Source organism: Eulemur rufifrons, chromosome 19, assembly GCF_041146395.1.
Source record: "Eulemur rufifrons isolate Redbay chromosome 19, OSU_ERuf_1, whole genome shotgun sequence".
NCBI lineage: Eukaryota > Metazoa > Chordata > Mammalia > Primates > Lemuridae > Eulemur > Eulemur rufifrons.
In genome coordinates, this window is record NC_091001.1 from 20,069,082 (window position 1) to 20,092,255 (window position 23,174).

Consider the following 23,174-nt stretch of genomic DNA (forward strand, 5'->3'; position numbering starts at 1 on the left):
TAAAGTCGTCTATGAATAGTTGCTGGTATTGTTTAGAAGGAGGGAAACCCTTAATTATAGCTCTAAATTCATCTTGGGTGCAAAGTTTAAATTCTGCAGTTGCCTGAATACCTGGCTCCTACAGGAGATAGATCTCAGAGGAAACTGATATTTTATTGTATTAGGAGAGTCACTGAAAAAGGTAGGGGCCTGGGCAAGAGGAAGAGAAGGGAGTAGTTGATGGAAGTAAGAAGAGAGAGAGAGTTGAGAAGCATATGGGGAAGTGGGGACATCTGGCTACAGGAAGGCAACTCGAAGCAGAAGGATTTATGAGGAAATGAGCCTAGTTTATTGTTGCTTAAGTTTGTCAAATTGCTCATTAGCTTTGGTTAAATAATCACTTAGTGGAATATTTTTGAATCAGAATTTTCTTTGAAGGTCTCTGTATACCAATCTAAAACTACTGCCCATCACGCCTGAGAATTCTTAATTCCATTTTTTTCTAAGGTGATCATGAAATGAAAAATGTTGTTCAAGTCAAATGTTCCCTGGAGTGGCTACTGAAGGCTCAACTGCTCATTGCTGATGTTGTGCTGTTTAGAGAGATCAGCATGAGAATTAGGATTGTAATCACAGTACGTATAAGAAGCAGCCATTTTTCCTGGTTAAGGGGAGGAGTTAGACAATTTTTTCTAAGCACACCCCATGAGAACTGGCAAAGTGATTGACAGTGATGCTTGCGCTCTTTGTGTCTCAGCCCCTAGCCTCATAGTCACCCCCTCCAAACATAGACCTGACAATCTGTGCTCCCTGGCAGGCAGAACAGCGAAGTGAACTTTCTGTCTGGATCAAAAGCAAGCTCTCAAAATCAAGTGGAAAGAGAACTTCATCTAGTTTTATTGATGACGCAGAACAAAGTTTGTCCAAATGGATGTGGTCTGGTGAGAACAGGAAACTCATCAGTCCATGAGGTTGGCTCAGTAGGGTTATAAGGCCTATGATTCTCTTACTTATGAAAAACAACTCTTTTAGATAGTACAGTATAAAGGGGAACAAAAAAGGATGAAAAGGAATGGTCTGATTCCACTAAGAATGCTAAACAATGGGAACCAATAACAAAACCTGAGTACCAGACTTAGAACGAATAGTTGAAGAACTCAGTGCAAAGACAGATAAGTTCAGAGCTGACACTGACTTACCATATTGGCACAGACTTGACAGGCTGCAAGCAGCAAGGCACAAGAGGCCTCTGTGGGCACCACAGGTGGTCGCAGGCTGGGGTCCATGGCAATGAACAGCACAGACTATGCTTCAGTGGAGTCGCCGGGAACACCGTGGAAATTGATGAAGACTATTGTGGAAATAAATGAAGAACAACAAATAGAGACCATTTATTCAGTGCTTGCTAGAGCAAGAAAGTCAGTCATCACCACTTACGTTTGTCAGAGACTCAAAGGCAGGCAGGGAGGGGGAAAGCTTTATAGTGAAAGATTCAGGTGCAGGGAAGGGTTCAAGTGTGCTCTGATTGGAGGCGTTGGCAAGGGGAAACTGGAGTGGGCTAACTAGAAATAGGGCATTTTAATGTGATTCATTTAAGGAGCATATTTGGCATTCTCTGGTTGGTCTTGAGTTGGAAGCGAGTAAAATATTGGGAGCTGGCTATTCTCGGTCGACTGCTGCAGAGGTGGTAGTTTGGAGGTCTAGTTGCTGCAGAGGTTGTGGGTCAGAACTCAGTTATCGCACACAACCTGGCCATTGTCCATTTGTATAGTCAGTCTACCAAGAGGAAGATGTCACTGAGCAATTATCTGTCATTTAATCATCATAACTGTCTCTTTCACATCCTTATTTTACGGATGAGGAAAGCAAAGCTCAGGAAATTTGAGTAATGTATTTATGGTCATACAACTAGTGACATGAACAGAATTCAAATCTACATATGCTAGACCTATTTTAAACTATGTTTCTTTCCTCTTGTAAAGATCATGAAATTATTCTAATGTTGCCCTGCCTATTACAAATATTAGGTGCTTAACAAATACTTGTTGGATGAGTGAATGGATGAAAATAATTTTGGAACGCTTCTTGAAATTGCCTCTAGGACCTGCATTTTTAAAAATACCATCAGTGAATGCATATTTTGATTTCATTTTTGGACACACATGAACATTTTTCTGAATTAAGATGGGTGAATACAAAAATCAAATCACGGTGGATAACAGACTTAAACCTTAGGCGTGATACAATCAGAATTCTAGAAGAAAATGTAGGAAAGACTCTTACAGACATTGGCCTAGGCAAAGAATTTATGAAGAAGACCCCTAAGGCCATCACAGCAGCAACAAAAATAAATGAATGGGACATGATTAAATTAAAAAGCTTCTGCACAGCCAAAGAAACAGTCCAGAGAATAAACAGACCACCTACAGAATGGGAAAAAATTTTTGCATACTACACATCAGATAAAGGACTGATAACAAGAATTTATTTAGAACTCAGGAAAATCAGCAAGAAAAAATCAAGCAACCCTATCAAAAAGTGGGCAAATGACATGAATAGAAACTTCTCGAAAGAAGATATAAGAATGGCTAACAAACATATGAAAAAATGCTCAACATCCCTAATCATCAGAGAAATGCAAATCAAAACCACAATGAGATATCACTTAACCCCAATGAGAATGGCCTTTATCAAAAAAACCCAAAACAACACATGTTGGCGTGGGTGTGGAGAGACAGGAACACTAATACACTGCTGGTGGGACTGCAAACTAGTGCAACCCCTGTGGAAAGCATTATGGAGGTATCTTAAACAGATTCAAGTAGACCTGCCATTTGACCCAGCAATCCCATTACTGGGCATATACCCAAAGGAAAAAAGGTCATTCTGTAACAAAGACACATGTACCCGAATGTTTATAGCAGCACAATTCACAATAGTAAAGATGTGGAAACAACCCAAATGCCCATCAATACATGATTGGATTAGTAAGCTGTGGTATATGTATACCATGGAATATTACTCAGCTATAAGGAATGATGAAGATACGACATCTCTATGGTTCTCCTGGAGAGAGTTGGAACCCATTATATTAAGTGAAGTATCCCAAGAATGGAAAAACAAGCATCACATGTACTCACCAGAAAATTGGTTTCCCTGAACATCACCTAAATACACATCTAGGAACGACACCAATCGGATACCAGACTGAGGTGGGGGGTGGGGGAGGGGATGGGAGTATGCCTACACAATGAGTTCATTGCGCACCGTTTGGGGAATGGTAACACTTGAAGGTGCTGACTCGGGAAGGGGGGGTGGGGGGGAGGGACATATACCTACATGATGGGTGCAACGCACACTACCTGGGGAACAGACATGCCTGGAGCTCTGACTTGGGGGGAAAGGCGGTACATGGGCAACATATGTAACGTGCAATTCTGTATCCCCCACAACAATAAGATGAAATAAAAAAAAAAATAAAAAGAAAAAAAAATAAAAGTATAAGTAAATAGAAAAAAAAAAAAGATGGGTGAATAAGGTGAGAGAGCCAGATGGTTCAAAAGCCTAGTATTCATTTAATAATTGGGATTTTTGTACATTTTTCATATGATTGTCAAAGCAGCTTTGAAGGCTTCTCCAAAGGAGAAGTTGCAAATGTAGGTGCATTTTGGGAATAGGAACCCAGCTTTCCAAAAGTTTGAAGGATAATAATCATTTTAAAAAGTAAGCTAAATCCTCATTATTTTTGTGGTTTACTTTTCTGTGTAGTTTTATGCAGTAAAATGGTCTGTATCATCCCATAAGTATTTATCAAACACCTATTACGTATTCAGTGCTGTGCTTTGAACGTAGGTATCAAATATAGCCCTTGCCAACTGGGAACTCACAGTCTAGTTTAGACAGAAAATTAACAATTAAAATGCAATACAACAAGTACCATAAATAGGCTGATAAATAGCAGGATGCCCTGGGAACAGGCAGTAGGAACAGTGGTGAGTTGGTACAAATTGAATAACCGACTCTTAGATGAGAAGTGTGGAGGGTAAGGGCTTGATTTGTAGTGTTTGCTGATTTCTGTGGTGTAAATGCTCCCATCATGGCTAAGATGATGTCAATAAAAGGGGAGTTGGAAAGAGATGTGTAATAGTATATTGTATTTCCACAATACCAATACAATGTATGTAAATAACCTCAAGAGCATAAATACTAAGATAATTAAGAAGTGATGAGTTTTGAGCATTTATTAGTTTTGTTTTTAATATAATTTATTTATTTATATTTTTTAGAGACAAGGTCTTGCGCTGTTGCCCAGGCTGGAGTGCAGTGGCCAGATCATAGCTCATTGTAACCTTGAATTGTTCATGCGAGCCTCCTGCCTCAGCGTCTGGAGTAGCTGGGACTACAGGCATGTGCCACCACACCCAGCTAATTTTTTAAAAGACTTTTTTTGTAGAGATTTGGTCTTTCTATGTTGCCCACGCTGGTCTTGAAACTCCTGGTCTCAAGTGATCCTCATGCCTCGACCTCCCAATGGGCGGGGATTACAGGCGTCTTAATAGAATTTTCGAGTGGCTGTATTTAAAAACTAGCTCACAAAATTACTGAACATTTAACAATCATATCTATATTCTGGGCACTGTTTTAGGTGCCTGGGAGGGGGTACTGCAGCAAAAACCAAGGCTCTGCCTTTGGAGAGTTTACATTCCTGGTTGTGTGTGTGTGTGTGTGTGTGTGTGTGTCAATCTATAAACAAATTCTGTCTTATCAGATGGTGGCTGATAGTGTTATGGCTAAAAATTCTGTAGTGCAAAGGAGAAAAGGACTGGGGCACTGCTATTTCATATGGGATTGCCAGGCAGTACTAAAAGTTGAAATGAGTGAAGGTAAGGATCGAAGGTTCTGAAATCTGACACAGTCTGAGTAAGGCTGAAGCAGACCCTGCAGATCTCAACTCTCCAAATGGATTGGAACAGAGAGCAACTTAAGAAATTTTCTTTCTTCAGAGAAGCCCATGCATTTGCATTTTACTTTCCTACTCCCGTCTGTACAAGTGCACAGTCCTTTCTTCAAGTCGGTTTCGGGAACATTTAGGTTTAACTAAACCAAGAAGTGGCGGCGAGGCGGGGCTGATTTCGCTCCCGCCTTTTGCTCACGCCGAAGCCAGTATATGCGCAGACGCTCTCGCGCATGTTCAAATACTCTAACCAGCTAGGACGGTTCGCGCATGTGCAAGAGCGAGACGCGGTTGGTGTTTTTTTTGTCCCAATGCCCTGCCGTACCGTCCAGGCGGCGAGTTGCATTGTGGTTCCGTGGTGTGTCCGGCGTGTGGAGATTTTCTCCTTGGTATCACCACAGTCTCCGCTGCCATGAACCGCGAGAGCTTCGCGGCGGGCGAGCGGCTGGTGTCGCCGGCTTATGTGCGGCAGGGCTGTGAGGCCCGCCGCTCGCACGAGCAACTCATACGGCTGCTTCTGGAGAAGGTACCGAGGTGTCGGTCCCCTCCCCAGCTGCCGCGACCCTGAGGCTACGGCTTCGCATAGCGCCCCAGTTGGTGGTGGGTCCTGCCTCACTGGCTGCTATTTGCTGCTTGAGACTCGTCCCGGAGTCGCATCCTGGCTCGCACTAGCTGACTGCGCTCTGTTCCTTCTCTCCCTCGCCAAAGCCAGTGAAACCCAAGGGGTGTTCGTAGAGGGTGTGTGGGGTCGGGATTTTGAGTCTTGCTTTTTCTAACTTCGGGATGCGGAAGTGAGGGAAAGTGCCAGTTTACTTTTTTATTTGCGGAAAGGGCAAAGGTCGCACCTTCCATCTTTCACCATTCCCAAAGACTAAGGGAACCTTTGCTGTTTGTAAACTACCATACACTAACTCCAACCAGGATGCGTCCGTGGAACTTCTTAGGCTTTGCTCCTGCCAGCATTCCTGAATTTTAATTTCACTAAAGTTTGACAACCCCCAGACATAACACCCTGGTTTGAAGAATCTTCTTTGAGGATATGGTGTATTGGTTTTCAGTTACTTTAACTTAACCGAAGTTTAAATATCTGAGTAAACGTCATCGTATGCATTTATCATGACTTCTTGCAATCTGTAGATAATTGTAATCAAATGAAACACAAACGTTTTGCCTAGTTGAGGCTTCTTCTTAGTGCTGAATTTATGTCTGAATTTTAGAAAGCAAGGAGTATGGCAGCATACACATTAAAAAGTTTTAAAATTCATTGACGTAGGGTTCTAGGGAACGATGGTTTTCTTAAATACAAATGTAAGCTTTTTTTTTTTTTTTTTTTTTTAAAGGGCAAGTGTCCAGAGGATGGTTGGGATGAAAGTACACTTGAACTCTTTTTACATGAACTTGCAATCATGGATAGCAACAATTTCTTGGGCAATTGTGGTGTGGGAGAAAGGGAAGGGAGAGTGGCATCTTCATTAGTTGCTCGTCGTCATTACAGGTATTTTTTTTTTTTTTAAGTAGCATGTGAAAGCATATCTCCCTCCCCGCCCCCCCCCGCCTTTTTTGGTTAAAAATAAGGGCAGCAGTGTTCATCTTATGAAATTATAAAACGCCTGTAAATCTTATGAAATTGTAAAATGCCTGTAAATCTCTTCTTCCCTACTCAATGGTATGTAAACCAAATGCAACAGGGAGATGGAAACAATTTATCTGAGCAGGTGCTTTTCAAAAACAGTGGTGTGAAAGTTATAGTATTTGATGGTTACCCTGCTACATTCTGGGTGGTTAATAACATAGGCTATACATTCTGTTAAGAATGTTTAATCTTAATAGACGTATCTGATTGTGAGAGTTTAAAATATGTTAAGGTCGTTTATAGTTTTCCATATTTCTTTTCTAACATTGCAAGCTTTTTTTTGAGAATGATTTATAGTTAGAACTTTAAGACATTGTTATTTGTGTGTAAACTTCTCTAAACTGAATCTTGTAAGTACCTCGCTGTAGCAGAAGATGTAGGAAAAGGCATTAGATTATTGAGTTATCTTTTTCATTTGCATTATTTCAGAAAGCTTTTCATGGATTCTAATAGCCATTTAATTGGCAGTTGTTCCGAATATGATCATTTATTTCTTTGTCCCCCAACCTTTCTGTGAAATACACATAATCTCTTTTAAAAACTTCTATCTTCCATGATTTTAAATCATGATGAAATTTTCCTAGGCATAGTGGAATTTTATTTCAGTCAAAACCATTGCAGTCAAAACTAATGATAATGTATTACTTGGATGAAAATTTCATAGTTAACAATGGGCTGATAACATGATTGATTATATATGTAAAGAATGCTTTGTACATGAGATTTCAGTGACAAGGAAGTACAACACTAGTATTTGTGATAATCCCATTGCACAGAATTTCTAATCTATTTGACTGTAAATTACAAATTATTCAAGTTACAGAAATATTTTTTATTTTAAAGAATATTCAGAGGTATCTTTACGAACTATAGAAATTATCCCTGGGAGTATAGTCTTCAGAGGTATATTTAAATAGTGTATAGTGTCATCTAATTTAAAGTGAGTGGATTTGCACACTAATTTTCAAGGAGCATATAGTTCTTCTAAAATTAAGGAAATATTTGAAATATTAGCTCATTCCCATTGGAACTTAACCCACTACTGTGGTTAAGGGAAAAGCAAAGAAAAAAGAGAATTTAATGTTTCGGATATTCTAGTTTTCTATTGCAAAAAAAACTGCCCCAAAACTTAGTGGCTTAAAACAATCATTTATCATTATTAGTAGTAGTAGTATTTTGAGACAGAGTCTCGCTCTGTCACTTGGGCTAGAGTGTCATGGCATTGGCCTAGCTCATAGCAACGTCAAACTCCTGGACTCAAGCAGTTCTCCTGCTTTAGCCTCCTGAGTAGGTGGGACTACAGGCAAGTACCACCACACCCAGCTAATTTTTTCTGTTTTAATACAGATGAGGTCTTGCCCTTGCTCAGGCTGGTCTTGAACTCCTGAGCTCAAGCAATCCTCCTGCCTTGGCCTCCCAGAGTGCTAGGATTACAGGAATGAGCCACCGTGCCTGGCCACAATCATTTGTTATTATCTTTGATAGTTCTGTGGGTTAACTGGCCTCAGCAGGTTGAGTATTGCTTTGGACTCTCATGCAGTTCCAGGAAGAAGCTGGCAGAGATTTAGACATCTGAAGGTTCAAGTGGGCAAGGTATCCGAGAACTCACATGGCTGGGAGTTCAAATGGCCTCTCTCTGTGGCTTGGGCTCCTCCCAGTATTACAGCTTGATTATAAGAGGGAGCACCCCAACAGCAAGCCCTTCGAATGCTTGGTGGAAACTAAGGCTTCTTTTGACCTCATGTGAAAGTTCCAGATAGTTACTTCTAGATTCTTGCTGGCCAAGCAGGTCACTAAGGCCATCTCAGATTCAAGTGGAGAGGAATTAAACTCAATCTCTTGGTGTAGTAGTAGCATGTGGGCATAGGGAGAAATGGAATTGATGATGGCCTTCTCTGGAGACTAGATACCACAGCATAACTGATGAAATTGTTTCAATTTAAATAGGATATTTTCACGTTATTAATAGTTTATGAAATATAACTACAACAGACAAATATTGCTTCTGGTGTTTTGGCTATTTGTATGCTTGTACATTGGATTACTTAGAACACTGAATGAATTAGTCTAGTTTTTGTCCCATTTTTCGCTTAGGTTCATTCATGGGATTGGACGATCAGGTGATATTGCTGCTGTGCAACCAAAAGCTGCAGGCTCTAGCCTTTTGAACAAGATTACCAATTCTTTGGTCCTGGACATCATAAAGTTGGCTGGTATGTACCATATTAATGATAATACTTTTGGCTGACCAGACACATATACCTTTGCCTAATTTCTTTTATTAACTGCCTTTTTCCAAAAAGAATATGAGTGGTTTTTGAAAAGGCACGCATAAAAGTCTTGTAGGATAAGATAGAAAATCAGAGCCATAAGGCAGAGCATGAATTTGGCTTCCTGGGATTGAGTACAGAAAAAGCAGCACTAGGGCTATAACTCTTATTATCTGATAGAAGAAATACATCATTTCTTCAAGAAAGATCCTGGATTTTTAGTGGGATACCTAACTTCTGTTTTACTTCTTGTTTGTAGGTGTCCATACAGTAGCCAACTGCTTTGTAGTTCCCGTGGCAACTGGTATGAGTCTAACGCTGTGTTTCTTAACATTACGACACAAAAGACCAAAGGCAAAGTATATTATATGGCCACGAATAGACCAGAAGTCCTGCTTTAAATCCATGATCACTGCAGGTAAAAGAAGACAAGTGTCATGTATAATGTTTTAACCATCACAATTAGAAAATTCAAACTTTTTGTATAGAGTTAAATCAATGAAAAATAAAATCCCTATTCCTTTTTTTAAAAAAATTATAAAATATACATAACAAAATTTAGTGTATATATTGCTTTTAAGTTTATGGATACCTAAATATTAATAAAAGATTATATAGTTATGATTTGGGGGACATTGATTATATGCTAGTTAAGTATACTATTTCAATTGAAAATTTGAAAACAGTTTTTTTACTTAAATTATAGAAGGCTTTTGTAAGCTATGAGATGGGTCAGTAATTTTTGGGCTACTGAAATTCATTGTGTTTTTCTTTAGAGGAAAAAACATTAAGTTGATTGTCATTTGTTTCAATATTTGAATTACAGTATTATTTATGTCCATCTCTGAAATAAAGTGAACTTTAAAATAAAACAAATATTACCACAGCATGAGCAGACTTACTTTTTGTGGACTGAAATTGAACTGGACTAAGCGATCCTTTTTGTTGTCAATGTCTATGTTACTACTTTTATAGATATCTAGCATTGTTTTCCTTACTTTCCAGAATTCTTTTTTCTTGTCATATCAAATTGTTAAATAGATTTGTGGTGCTAATTGTCTAGCAGGTCATTATTTTGACCTGCTTTTAACTAATGCCAGTATTGAGCCAGATCTTTATTACTAAAGGAGGGTTCATTGACCAAAATAACTACTAAGAGTTCTTGTGTAGAATAGTACAGCTTCCTAGTGTTCCAGGATCTTCCCTTATTTTAGTTAACACTAACATTTTGATTTCTGGTTGGCTTGGTTAGGTTTTGAGCCTGTGGTGATAGAGAATGTTTTGGAAGGTGACGAGCTACGCACAGACCTGAAAGCAGTGGAGACTAAAGTCCAGGAACTTGGGCCTGATAATGTTCTGTGTATTCATTCTACTACATCCTGTTTTGCTCCAAGGGTACCTGATAGGTAAATGATTTGTGAATATTGTCCTTTAGCTATTGGTTAGTCTTTTAAATAAAATGTGATATACTAATTCTCAAATAAGCTTAAATAACATTTGGTAATAAATAGGTCAAAGGGCTGTCCTAAGAGAACAGCGTGCTTGGGGAGAAATAGCAAAGTGGCTTGGGAAAATACACATTTGTTATAGAAGAAGGACAAACAACTAGTACAGGGTGGAGATCCCTTTATCACCGAGTAGATGGAGAGTCTCTGTTTTCTTGCTCTTTATCCTGTTTCTGATCTCTTGGCATCTCTTTCCTCATTATTTAATAGAAGTTTATTTTCTAAGCTAAATGTTGGATTTACTTGTTTTCATTGCCGTCTCTACTTTTTGGATCTTACAGTTAGTTTTTATATGTAGGAACTATCAGTATTAACAGATTTTAAGTTGAAAATTTTAGGATTATTTACTTTGAATTTTTTTCATTGGAAGACTAACTTAAATGTACACTTAGGTGTCCATAGTGGTTGTCTGCATTTTGACAATAATGCAAATATTTAAGAAAATAATAGCAAAAAGGAAAAAAAATCAAATACTTTTCTAACGAATAGCCACAAATTTTTATTATGAAAATGTAATAACGCTTAGGTCTAGTAATACAGATTTCTGATTTTGACAGTAACTTTTTTTGTTTCATTTTAACGTTTTGAACAGAAGTGCTAATAATTTGCAAGAACTGTATTGAGTTTGGACTTTTCCTGTAGCATCAAGTTTTGATTCAAGAGATCACATTATTTGGCAGTAATGATTGCCTTGTTGGCTTTTATTATGTTATATATAGGCAGATTTTAAGAGACAATTTTAAAACCTTGCCCTTGAAAATTTGCCTTGTTACACTCATGAGCGAGTGAATTCTAAGATTATATTGCGTATGCTTTAATGGTTTATTCATTACTTACTGATCAGATTTTAAATTTGTATTGAAATATTAGACATGTCTATTCTTTCATTGTTGATGGTTTTGATGTCTGGAAAATTTTTAATGTGATAAAAATAAGTCACCTTTCAAAAAGCAGCCTGTGGATATTTGTATTAGTTGGATTATTTATCTTTGAGAATAGTTTTTGTTTTTGTTTCATTTTGAGTGATGTTTTCTGAATATTTACAGCATGCCTGGTACAGTGTTAAATATTTTACATGTATTGTCTCCTTTAGAAAAAATCCGTAAGTTTTTTATTGGCTAGCAAAATTCTCATTTGGCACATTTTAGTAGTGTTATGTAATAAATATTTCTGATAACAGTGAATTTTAGGCAAAGGTGATTCATGGTAATATGTTTGAATTACTGATTTTATTAAATTTAAAAACTACATTGTGATTTTTTTTTACATCAAGCTTAATTCTTTTATAGTCTTAATTTTATGGGTGTAGTATATATTTTGTCTTTATTAGTTCATTAATTAGACAACGAGTATTACAAGGGACATTCACTTAAAGGAAATGTTAAAAAAAAGAAGAGTATCATTTCTTCTAACTGATAAACACCTTAAATTGGTTTCTAAGTTAGAATACAATTTGATTTACATGGAAAATAATTTTTCTGCTTCTCCTTGCCTTTCATTTAATACCTTTTTACATACCCTATTAACAGATTTGATTAATTCACATTATTTAAAACTACTCACAAGTGATTTTTTCTTCTTAAGATAAAATTTTAATATTATGGTGCCTTATTTTCAAGGAAGTTCTTCGTTAAGAAGTGTTTTCATTATAATACACAAACATGAAAGTGCCTTTTATCTTATGAAGAAAATACTGTGTGTATTCCTGAAGGTCTATTTTGTTAAAAACATCATCTAATTAGTTTAAGTAACAAAAAGGATTTCTGTACTGATATATGAGGTTTATGAAAATGAATGAGAAAATGAGTTTTTAATTCATAAAATTTTAAGGAAGCAAATTGGGAACTTCTGACAGATGAACATAATATTCTTCCTATTTATAGTTTAAGAATATAGTGTACATCTACTAGAAAAAGAAAACACATTATGTATAAATAGGTAATAAAACTATATAATGTATATTTGAAATACATCCTTGTGGAAAAGAACTTGAACTGTATAAAAATGCTTTGCTTCTAAATTCTTTACACTATAGAAAGAGAACTTTAAAAAAAATTAATTTTATGAACCATATGATTTAGTTTTAGTTTTATAGTATGAAGACATTTCTATTAAAGATGACCTCAGTCACAAGTAGTATTTGGTTTTGTGAAGGAACATCTATTTATTATGCTCTGACTGAAATTTATTACCTTACTTTGCATAAAGTTAGATTCTCAAATTGAGAGGTGTAAAATGAAAAAGTAAGAGTGGATTTAAAACCAACAGCTATTTAAAAGATTCTTTAGTATCCAAGTTGTTGGAAAATGTTAGTTATTTTGGTACTGAAACATTTTAATGTTCTGTATTTTTTAATACATTAAATGCTATTTGAAAATGCAGTTTTTATTTTATGAGTTGTTTAATGTGAGATTTCTTAAAATTTCTGATTATGCTGATTACTTTACAGATACACTTCAGTATGATAAGCAACCAAAAACATTTTAAAAAAGAGCATACCACCTTGTGAGAGGTCATTATAAATAATTTTCTGACTTTTTATATAGGAAAAATTTTAAAATGATTTAAAAGTTACCATTTACATAAATTTTTATAAATACTTTTTTCTCATTTATTGTTAACATTAATTAAACAGCTGTTTTGGGTTTATTCTAATGTGCTTTCTATGTATTTCCAAGCTGCTGCATTATATGCTAAAGTCCCACAGTAGAAATTTCAGTGTTTGTCATCTTTTCCCCTGGTGTATATTATGGATAACTATTAAATTAAAAAAAAGTTTCCATGCTTTACTTTAGAAAGCACAATGTGAGTATGTCTTTCTACTGAATATTTATGTTTGTAGATTGGAAGAACTGGCTGTGATTTGTGCTAATTATGACATTCCACATATAGTCAACAATGCTTATGGAGTGCAGTCTTCTAAGTGTATGCACCTCATTCAGCAGGTAAGAGAGTTTAAAAGCTATGTGAACGAAGTAGATTTTAACATATTACATAATTATTATTTTTTCTTACAACCTAATGTAAGAAAACCTAATGTAGTAAAAACTGTTACTTAGTACCCTTCAAGGAGCATTAGAAACTTACATCTGATATTCTCTCAGTAAAAGTTATTATTCATTGAGTGTATGGTAGTAATTGGACTAATAGCTTTGGTAGTCTAGAATCAACATAGAAGTACTTTAGTAGTGTAGCTTTTAACTTTCTGAGAATGTTCCATGCATACCACAGTCCTCATTCTAATATACTGGATTATGGTATTTTTAAAACTGTATTGATGGTTTTATTCTATATTTAAGAAATCATTTTACTGTCTTATCCTAGACTAGAAATGACTTAATTTATAAAAATTCTAGCATATAACTATAGAGTTGGCAGGTTTTTGTGATTTTGTTTTTATAAGCATCAACTAGATCCTAGTCATCTATTTTAGGTTCTAATTTTGAAAATATGGGTATGTTCCTCATATATTAATAATTAAGAGCAATGGCTTACAAGGCTTTGCATATTCAGGCCTCTGCTGCCTCTCTGATTTCATTTCCTATTGCTCTGCCTCTCAGCCGCTCTGCTCCAGCCACTCTTGCTGCCTTTCTGTTCTTCCACTGTGTCACGTAGGTGCACACTTCCAGGCTCTTGCTCTTGCTCATCCTGCTCACTGGATTGCTCTTTAGAGAGTTGCGTGGCTTCTTCCTTCACTTTCTTTAGGTCAGTGAGACTTCCCGAGATACCCTATTTAAAATAGCAACTCCCTCTTCCTTCCTAGTGTTTTCGATCCCTCGTTTTTTGTTTTACCATATTTATCTATTTTAAGGTGCACAGTTTTCTTCTACATTATGACATCTCTGAAATTGGGAGGTCTTATAATCAGTGGTGTCTTATAATGTTCATTGGAAACCTTTTTTTCTTACCTAGTGCTATGTAAAATAATCATGTGCTTTTTAAAAATGATGGCCCTTTGGTGTTTTCTCTGTAGTGTTTATCCCCATTTGATATAATGTTTGTTTATTTTCTACCTATTGACAGAAATTAGCATTAAGGTTCTATTAGGGTGGAACTTTGGTTTATTCGCTGTTATGCCCTTGATGCCTGAGACAGTACCTGGTATATAATTTACAATCAAAAAATGATTACTGAACAAAGTGAATGAATAAATGAATCATTATATTTATCTGTGTACTATATGGGTTATATCATTTGAGTGCATAATGATAATATACATATTCAGTTTTGACGTACATGTGATTCGTATGTGGATGTAAGTTATTCACAGATTATCTGAGGCCTTCTCCAGTGTGATAAGTGCTCTGAAGCTCAGTAGATCCTGTCTAGTAAATTTTTTTGTCTTTTATGATTTTAAGTGTACTAGTATCATCTTTGATATAAATATGGTTTATATGATAGTAGTGGCTGATTTGCCTAATTTCTTTCCTCAAAGGTTGTATCAGGATGTTATTGGCTGCAAGTAACAGAAACCTAACTAAAATTGGCTTAACCAATAAGGAAATGGATTAGTTTATGTAACATAAGTCCAGAGGTTGAGTGGCTTATAGGCATCGTGTGTTAGGATTTCATAAAACCTTTAGAGAAAGACTGTTTACTGTTTTCTTGGTATCCTTTTTATTATTCCTTAACTTTTAAAGACTTCCTCATAATTCTAGATTGGATTATGTCTAATTTGTATGATAGCAGAGGAAGGGTGTACAATTTTCTATGCTGGAAATCTTGAAAAACATTTTATTTCAGTGATTCATTTTTATTCTTCCTCTCCCTTTCCCCCTTGCTCTTTTCCTCTTTAATTTTTAGCAGCCTCAATTTCTTTAAAAGTCAAATACCATCAGCATTACTAAAAGTTTAGAAAAGTAGGGAAGGAGTAGAAGATCATTTATAACCCAATTACTGTAGCAAAGAACTTTAATAATTTATGTATTCACTTTTTCTTTTTTTATATGCATGTATTGTTTTTTACATATAGTCGTTGTGTACATTTAACATTAATGCTTTTAAATGAGAGTTGTTTTTTTTTCTGTACTCTCTGCATGCCTCTAAAGTCTTCATAATGATTATTTTAATGTTCCTTATCAATTACTCAGTTTTTTTTTTTTAAACCCAGAAGTGCTCAGTGTTTTGGTGCTCACAGCATATTTTTGAATACTAGAAAATTTGGTCTACTTGAAGAGGTTAAGGCTAAAAGGAAATGAACTCCAGAATATGAGCTCATGGAAGGTGTCCTTGGAGTTGTGCACCAGTAATACCATGCTGTGTTACCATTTGTGAGGTAGTTTTATTAAAATTTTAACCAGAAAATAAAACTATAAGATGGGTGAATGCATTTTTTTAAAATGTAGATATTATATTGTGGATATTATATTACCTTCTAAAATTGACATTTCTTTAAAGCAAAAAAAAGCAGTACATAAACATTCTGTTTTTCCCATGTTGGCCCTCACCAAAAGAGGTTGCGACACTGATGCTTTAAACTAGATAAACACTTGGGTCTTGTTGAGTGCTGGTTGCTATTTCATGACATTCTGAAAAATTAAAGTTAGCTTTAATTCATGTCAATAGTCCTGATTGGTAATATATACCATTTACTCAGTACCCACCACGTGTCAGGCATTCTGCTCGGCTTTTGAAGTTTATTAACTTAATTCTAACAATTTAGGGTGTACTTCCTATTGTTCCAAATCTACACATAGAGAAACAAACTCAGTTTAGTTGAGTGACTTGCCCAAAGTCCCCATAGCTACAGAATAGCCCATCTTGTTCATTGTTACTCCAAAGCCCCATATTTTCTATTAAAAAAAAGTACTAAAACTATAAGTCTTTTCTTGAGAAAATAGTATGGCAATAATCAGTGAGGAAAGAACTGTAATTCAAATGTTTTAGGCCGGGCGCTGTGGCTCATGCCTGTAATCCTAGCACTCTGGGAGGCCAAGGCGGGAGGAATGTTTGAGCTCAGGAATTCAGGACCAGCCTGAGCAAGAGTGAGACCCTGTCTCTACTAAAAAAATAGAAGGAAATTATCTGGACAACTAAAAAAAAATATATCTATATATCTATATCTATATCTATATCTATATATATAAAAATTAGCCCGGCATGAGGTTGCTGTGAACTAGGCTGATGCCAAGGCACTCTAGCCCGGGCAACAGAATGAGACTCTGTCTCAAAAAAAAAAATAAATAAAATAATAAATACATTAAAAAAAAATAAAATGCTTTAGAATTTTGGTTTATTTTTAGGGTAATGCCCCACAATACCCTAATGCTGAGCAAATAGAATATTCTGGTATGCACATGTGGGCCCTGGGGAAGTTAGCTTTGAAGAACCTGTATTTCTGTTTATATTTACTAAAATGACTAATGTAGGGGATTCATGGAATATGAATGTTAGGACAGATTAATGAAGAGGGATGTACTAGAGTCATAAAAATATGTGTATAGGACTAATTATTTTAGAGTCAGAGTGTGGATTGTAAAGCTCCAAAAGTGTGGGAAGTGGCAACTTCACCTAATAAGTTGCTATTTCCTAATAAGGATAGAAGTAGGTGTTACTACTTATTCACAAATCTAATTGTCAATTTATTCAACAAATAATAAAGGGGTTCCCACTTATGTACCAGGCACCAGGGTAGGCACTGGGAATATAATAGTGAATATAACAAACTCCCTAACCCTCATGGAGCATTTTGTTTTTGTGGGGATACAGACAGTAAACCTTAAATATGCCAGGTCATGATAAACACTCTAGTATTTGAGGGGGAGCAGTGTCAGATTAGATGGAGTGATCTGGGAAACCCTCTCTAAGAAGTAACATTTGAGTGGAGCCCTGAGTGGTGTGAAAGAGTGAGCCATGCAGCAAGAGAGAGAGAAAAAAAAGAGAGTTCAAACAAAAGGTAATAGCAAGTGCCAAGGCTCTGAGGTACAATAGTGTGCTTGGAATGTATGAGAAATAGCAAGAAGACCAGTATGGCTGGACCATAATAAATGAGGGGAACAGTGGTAGTGGAGATTTGAGGTGTGTTAAGGATTTGGGATTTTATTCTTGGTATGATCATCTGCCATTGGAGCATTTTGAATAGGAGCAAGTGACATGTGCTATGTGGGGAATAGACTGTAGGGAGGCAAGAGTGGAAGGCTATTGCCATAGCCCGTGTAAAATGTGTTGGTGGTTTGGGCCAGGGTGGTAGCTGTGAAGGTGGTAAGAAATGGTTGTGTTCAGATGTATTTTGAGAGTCGTTTTACAAGGTACACTGGTGAACTAGATGCTGGGTGTGAGAAAATGAGAATTCAGGGATTCCAGATAGGCTTTTGGCCTGAATAGCTAGAAGAGTAGAAGTTCCATAGGAATAAAATGTTTCATCTTTTAAACATGGGCTCTTCATCCAGGTTATCTAGATTCTAGTTCCTATTGTGTCTTTGATTGCCTGGGTGACCTTCAGTAAGATCCTTTAACTGTCTGGGTTTGAATCCCAGCTGTGCTATTAACTACATGTCTGATCTTGGGCAGTTTACTTTCATTTCATTGCGTCTTAATTTTCTCATCTGTAGAATAGGCATTATATAATAGTAGCATCTACCTCCTATGGTTATTCGAGCGTCAAATGTGTTAACGAATGTAAAGTGCTTAGAACAGTGCTTGACACACAGTAAGCACTCAGTAAATTGTGGCAGTAATTCTTTATATAAACAATTGTTTATTTTATTCACTGTTGCTATCCCCAGAACCTAGAACAATGTTTGGAGATGATAGGTGCTCAAATAGATGGGTGCTATGAATAAATAAGTAAATGAATGAACTGAGAAATGGCCCCCCTTTACTTCGTAGAACAAGCTACTATGTTTCCTACTCTAGATAAGCTCTTCCATCCTTATAGTGTTTTTTCCCCCCTCCTTATTGAGTAGCCTCTGTCTTTAGTATGGGGAATGAGGCCTATCTATTATACTATTCCTGAGATTGGGTCTGGCCTGTTCATTTTCTTGCCACAGAAATGTTTTCTGTGTTTTAGTGATGAAAGGGTTCTGGCAGAGTCTGGTGCACTGATTCCTCTCATAGTACTTCTGCTCCTGATTTAGGTTCATGCTTCTCTCAGGAAACCTTCGACAGTATTTAAGTGTTAATAAAAAGGCAACTCTGACTGTTTCACATTATTTTTACATGCTGTTACTTTGCATGTTTTCAGTTATTTATTCTAATAATCTTTTATGCTTCTCTCTGTTTTCCTGTGATATGGTGGGATTTCCTCTGATCATAGTTTATTAGGAAGTTAGAAAGAAGAGTAATAGGGAAAGGTTAAAGATTAAAACAATCATGTGATAGCCTCCAGAGTATTCTGCCCCCTTCCCTGCTTTGGCTGCTTCTACCTGTTGCCTGGATCTGGTCTCTTAGATTAGGCCAGCTATCTGCTGCTGCTTTTCTCCCTGAGAGATGGATGTGTGAAAATGAAGGTCAAATGTGGTTATAATATTAATAGGAATATAGATTGTGAATACAGATTGAAAATCTGTGGCTACAGATAAAGGGAAAAAACTGTCTTAGTTGAAATTTAGATAGTATCTCTGTTTTTAAGAGGACAAAATTGAAGCACATTAGACAGAAGGTTATAGACTATGTTGGATGGGGACCAGAACTTAGTTTTATATTCCTAGTAGGTAAGTATTCAATTTTTCACCAGAATATTAGATTTTTCACTTGAATTCATTTGCAGTGGAATGAGATCATCTAAGATTATAATATTAGGGAACATGACTTATGTAGAAACATCGCTTCTGAAATTGCCAAGAGTATAAAATAAAATTTCCATTAGTTGATGTTTAAAATTTTGCTTTTCTCTTTTGTTATCTGAGTGGTAGTAGGAGCAGAGCTTGTTGCTTAAAGTGGTCATACAGATAGTAGATTGTTCAAGCATCAAAGAGAGGCACTTAAATGTATAACTAACTGGCAGCCCAGTTTGCTGCAGTCCATTAGATTATGGTGACTACTCTTGAACTCACAGAAGGTGTTTAAAACTACTTATTAGTTGTAGGACCTGCTGTAGACATTTATTGTCCAATAAATGATCAGATGAGAGGCACGGGAGGAATCCATTCTTTCTGGCACAATTTTAAGGTGTAAAGCTCTGTTTCAGTAAAGTTCCCACCTGAACTGACACTGAAACCCTGCTTGCCTCACAGGGTTGTTGTGAAGATTAAATGATTTATGTGTGAAAGCAGGTTATAAATAGTAAAGTATTGTTCCAACTATAAGGAGCACCACTTAAAAACATTTTACTGGCACTTTACAAAGAAAATAAAAATCTTTGATCTGTTTTTCATTTCTGTGCATTGTTTTAATGGTGTTTATTTGTATTTATTTTTTATTAAGGTTGAGTTGACAAATAAAAATTCTATTTACGGTGCACAATGTGATGTTTCAATGTATGTATACATTCTGAAATGGTTAAATCAAGCTAATTTGTTAATAGCAGTTGTTGTCTATTCTCCTAGCAACTAATATGTAATATTACATTGATTCTAGGGGGCTCGGGTTGGTAGAATAGACGCTTTCGTTCAGAGCTTGGACAAAAATTTTATGGTTCCAGTAGGTGGTGCTATAATTGCTGGCTTTAATGATGCCTTCATTCAGGAAATCAGCAAGATGTATCCAGGTAAATAAATACGTTGCTCTTTAAAAAAATGTAACTAACAAACAAAAATCCATTTATGTATAGACTACTATAATAAACCTTAATTTCCAAAGCTTCCCGCTCCCCAGCCCTCTCTCCTCAATGTAACTTTTCCATTTTTATTTCAGGAAGAGCTTCAGCTTCACCTTCTTTAGATATCCTTATTACTTTATTATCACTTGGATCAAATGGTTATAAGAAGCTATTAAAAGAAAGAAAGGTAAGCTTTCCCTCTAGGCATAGAATACTATTCTTGACTAAAACAGTGTTCCAAATCATTGGTGTTTTTGCCTATTGGTTTATTACTTTGGAAGTGTAGATATCTAGTGTGGTCCTAAGGGATTTATTCAGATCTGGAACCAGCCTAGGTGGTTTTCAATTAATTGTCATCCTGTCTGTACAGATAGTCTGAGGAATCTTGGACAGGTGATTTTTTTTTTTTTTTTTTTTTTTTGAGAAACTCCTGCATCAGGTTTCTTATTAGTTCAGTAAAATACAATTCATTTATCACTTAAAGGTAGAGGCTCTTTAAAGACAAATGGACAAGTCTTATTTTTAGTTTTTGGAAGCCTAAAGACTTGTTTATGTGTGAGATTTCAGTCACAGGAGGAAGAATCTGGTGAGAAGTTAACTAGCTTCTCATACTGAAATAACAAATTTATCCTTTGCTATTACATTATTAGAATGCTGAACTCATTGATTATTTTGGCTATCAAAAGTGATATTTATACTTGAAAACTGTACTTTGTCTCCAACACTGAAAACTAGGTTAATTCAGGACAACTCCAAAATTGTAGAGAGAGACAGTGTTAGTAGGTCAGGTCAGACTAAGGTGTTTTAGTCATGTCCTATTTGGGAGAGCTAGAAGCCTATGGTACAGTGTTTTATATTTGTATAACCATATAGCACGTAATGACAATTGTAGTACCTTAGATTTATAATAGTGCTTTACATATTTTTAAACATTTTCGTATGTATTATCTCCTAGATCCTCTAATGGCCTTAGGAATACATAGCAGAAGTTTAAAAATATTGTGCCCTATTTTACCTCCTTCCCCCACTAATTCAGTCCATGGCAAGTAATTATTTTATTGTAAGGACATTTCTTAAGATTTACATGACATAGGAAAAAAATGCTTACTGTGATTAGTCATTAGGGAAATGCAGGTTAAAACCACAGTAAGATACCACTACGTACCTGTTAGAATGACTAATGTTAAAAAAAAAAAAACTCAAAAAACTGACAATACCAAATGCTGGCAAAAATCTCATGTAAGTAGAAATCTCAGACATTGCTGGTAGGAATGCAAAATGGTATAGCAACTTTGAAAAACACTCTAGCAGTTAAACATATACTTACTATATAAGCCAGCCATCTTACTCTTAGTTATTTACTCAAGAGAAATGAAAATTTATGTCTGTATAAAAACCTATACATGAAGGTTTATAGTGATTCTATTCATAATTGCCCAAACCTGTAAACATCCCAAATATCTATCATCTGGTGAATGGAAATAAACTGTGATACATCTATACTCCACATTAAAAAGGAATGAATTACTGATATAGTCAACAAATCCGTAATGCTAAATGAAAGAAGCCAGACATGAAAGACTACATATTGTATATTTAATAGTTTCATTTATATGCCATCCTGGAAAAGGCAAAAAATATGGTGACAGAAAAAAGGTTAGTGGATGCCAGAGGCTAGAGATGGGGGAGGGGACTTTTTGGGATGATGAAATGTTTTATATCTTGATAGTGGGAGTGTTTACATAACTGTATATGTTTGTCAAGATTCATATAAGGGGACACTTACAAGGTGGACACCTGAAATTTTTCTATATGTGAATTATACCTCAGTAAATCTAACAACAGATTTTTACACAATAAGAAGAAAACTCTAGTTTTATAAACTCCAAAAAGTAATCATCGCCAAGAGAAGACCTCAGCATATCTTTTAAGGAAATTTATCCATGTGTCAGATGATGATTATTTATGGATGAGGAAAACCTATCACGTTTTTATATAAGAGTTTAGTTTTTTCAGATGCCAGTGGGTCTCAGCTCTCCTTTAACAAGTTGTATCATCTTGGAAAAGTTACTTGAACTTGAAGATTTTATTTCCCCATTTGTGAAAGAAGCAATTGATATCTCAGGCCACTTTTATTTCTGAAAGACTCTAGAATATTTCTAGTCTTTAAAATAGTTACTTTCTGGACTTTGGACATGATAATCATGGGAATTGGCCTGTAATTTAGTAATCCAGTACGAGGCATATTGGTAATTTATAAATTAGATATTTTGTAAGTTTGAAATTTTTCTTTTAAGATGATGCCTCTTTAGTTTCATGGTACCTCGTATCCATTTTTACGCCTATCAGGCCCCCCCCAACTGAACAATGACAAGCCCACTTAAAATAGCATGATCTAGTATGGACCTGGGTTTCTTTGTAATTCAAAGTAGGTGAAGTTGAGTGTGGGTTAAGATTCATTGAATAAATATTGAACTTAAAAGTAAGTTATATTTATTTAGCATATATTATGTATCAGGCAAATATATGTATGTGTATGTGTGTATACATATGTGTGCGTGTATGTGTATATATATATGTATAGCAATCAATAAAATAGACAAAGATATGTGCTCTTGTGGAGCACATATTCTGTATGGGGGAGACCAGCAATAGACAAACAGCTTAATGTATAAATTATAAAGTTTGCTTGAAGGTGAAAAGTGCTATAAAAAAAGAAAGAATAGAGTAAGGAGAATTGGGGAAGATGAGGTGGTTGGTAGTGGTAATCGATTTTTAAATGCAGTTTAGGGTAGGCTTCATTGAGAAGGTGACATTCGAGTCAACTTGAAGTTTGAGGGAGTACACACATAGGATGGCAAAGACTGTTTCAGGCAGAAAGCCAGTATCAGGATCCTAGGGCAGACATTGGCTTTGTGAGTTTGAGAAGCATCAAAGGGGCTGGTGTGGCTGAAGCAAAGTGAGCAAGGAGGAGGGTTCTGGGAGGTGAGGTGGGGCTGATCATGTAGGGCCCCTATACTCTGCATAATAAGGTCTTTGCCTCCTACTCTGAGTGAAATAGGGAGCCATTGAAGGGTTTTGAATTGAGAAATGTGATCTGACATATTTTGAAGGCTCACTGTGGTTGCTATTTTGA

General features: G+C 36.0%; 1 protein-coding gene across 1 annotated transcript in view; it reads left to right on the forward strand.

Moving 5' to 3' along the window:
* Positions 1 to 5,273: 5,273 nt before the first annotated feature.
* Positions 5,274 to 23,174, forward strand: part of SEPSECS (Sep (O-phosphoserine) tRNA:Sec (selenocysteine) tRNA synthase) — a 39,439-nt gene continuing 21,538 nt past the window's right edge. Inside the window, exons 1-8 of the mRNA XM_069494175.1 lie at positions 5,274 to 5,459; positions 6,274 to 6,428; positions 8,661 to 8,779; positions 9,096 to 9,254; positions 10,089 to 10,242; positions 13,184 to 13,286; positions 19,858 to 19,987; positions 20,134 to 20,225. Coding sequence (XP_069350276.1) covers positions 5,346 to 5,459; positions 6,274 to 6,428; positions 8,661 to 8,779; positions 9,096 to 9,254; positions 10,089 to 10,242; positions 13,184 to 13,286; positions 19,858 to 19,987; positions 20,134 to 20,225 — 1,026 coding nt within the window. The 5' untranslated portion in view covers positions 5,274 to 5,345. The remainder of the gene's footprint in view (positions 5,460 to 6,273; positions 6,429 to 8,660; positions 8,780 to 9,095; positions 9,255 to 10,088; positions 10,243 to 13,183; positions 13,287 to 19,857; positions 19,988 to 20,133; positions 20,226 to 23,174) is intronic.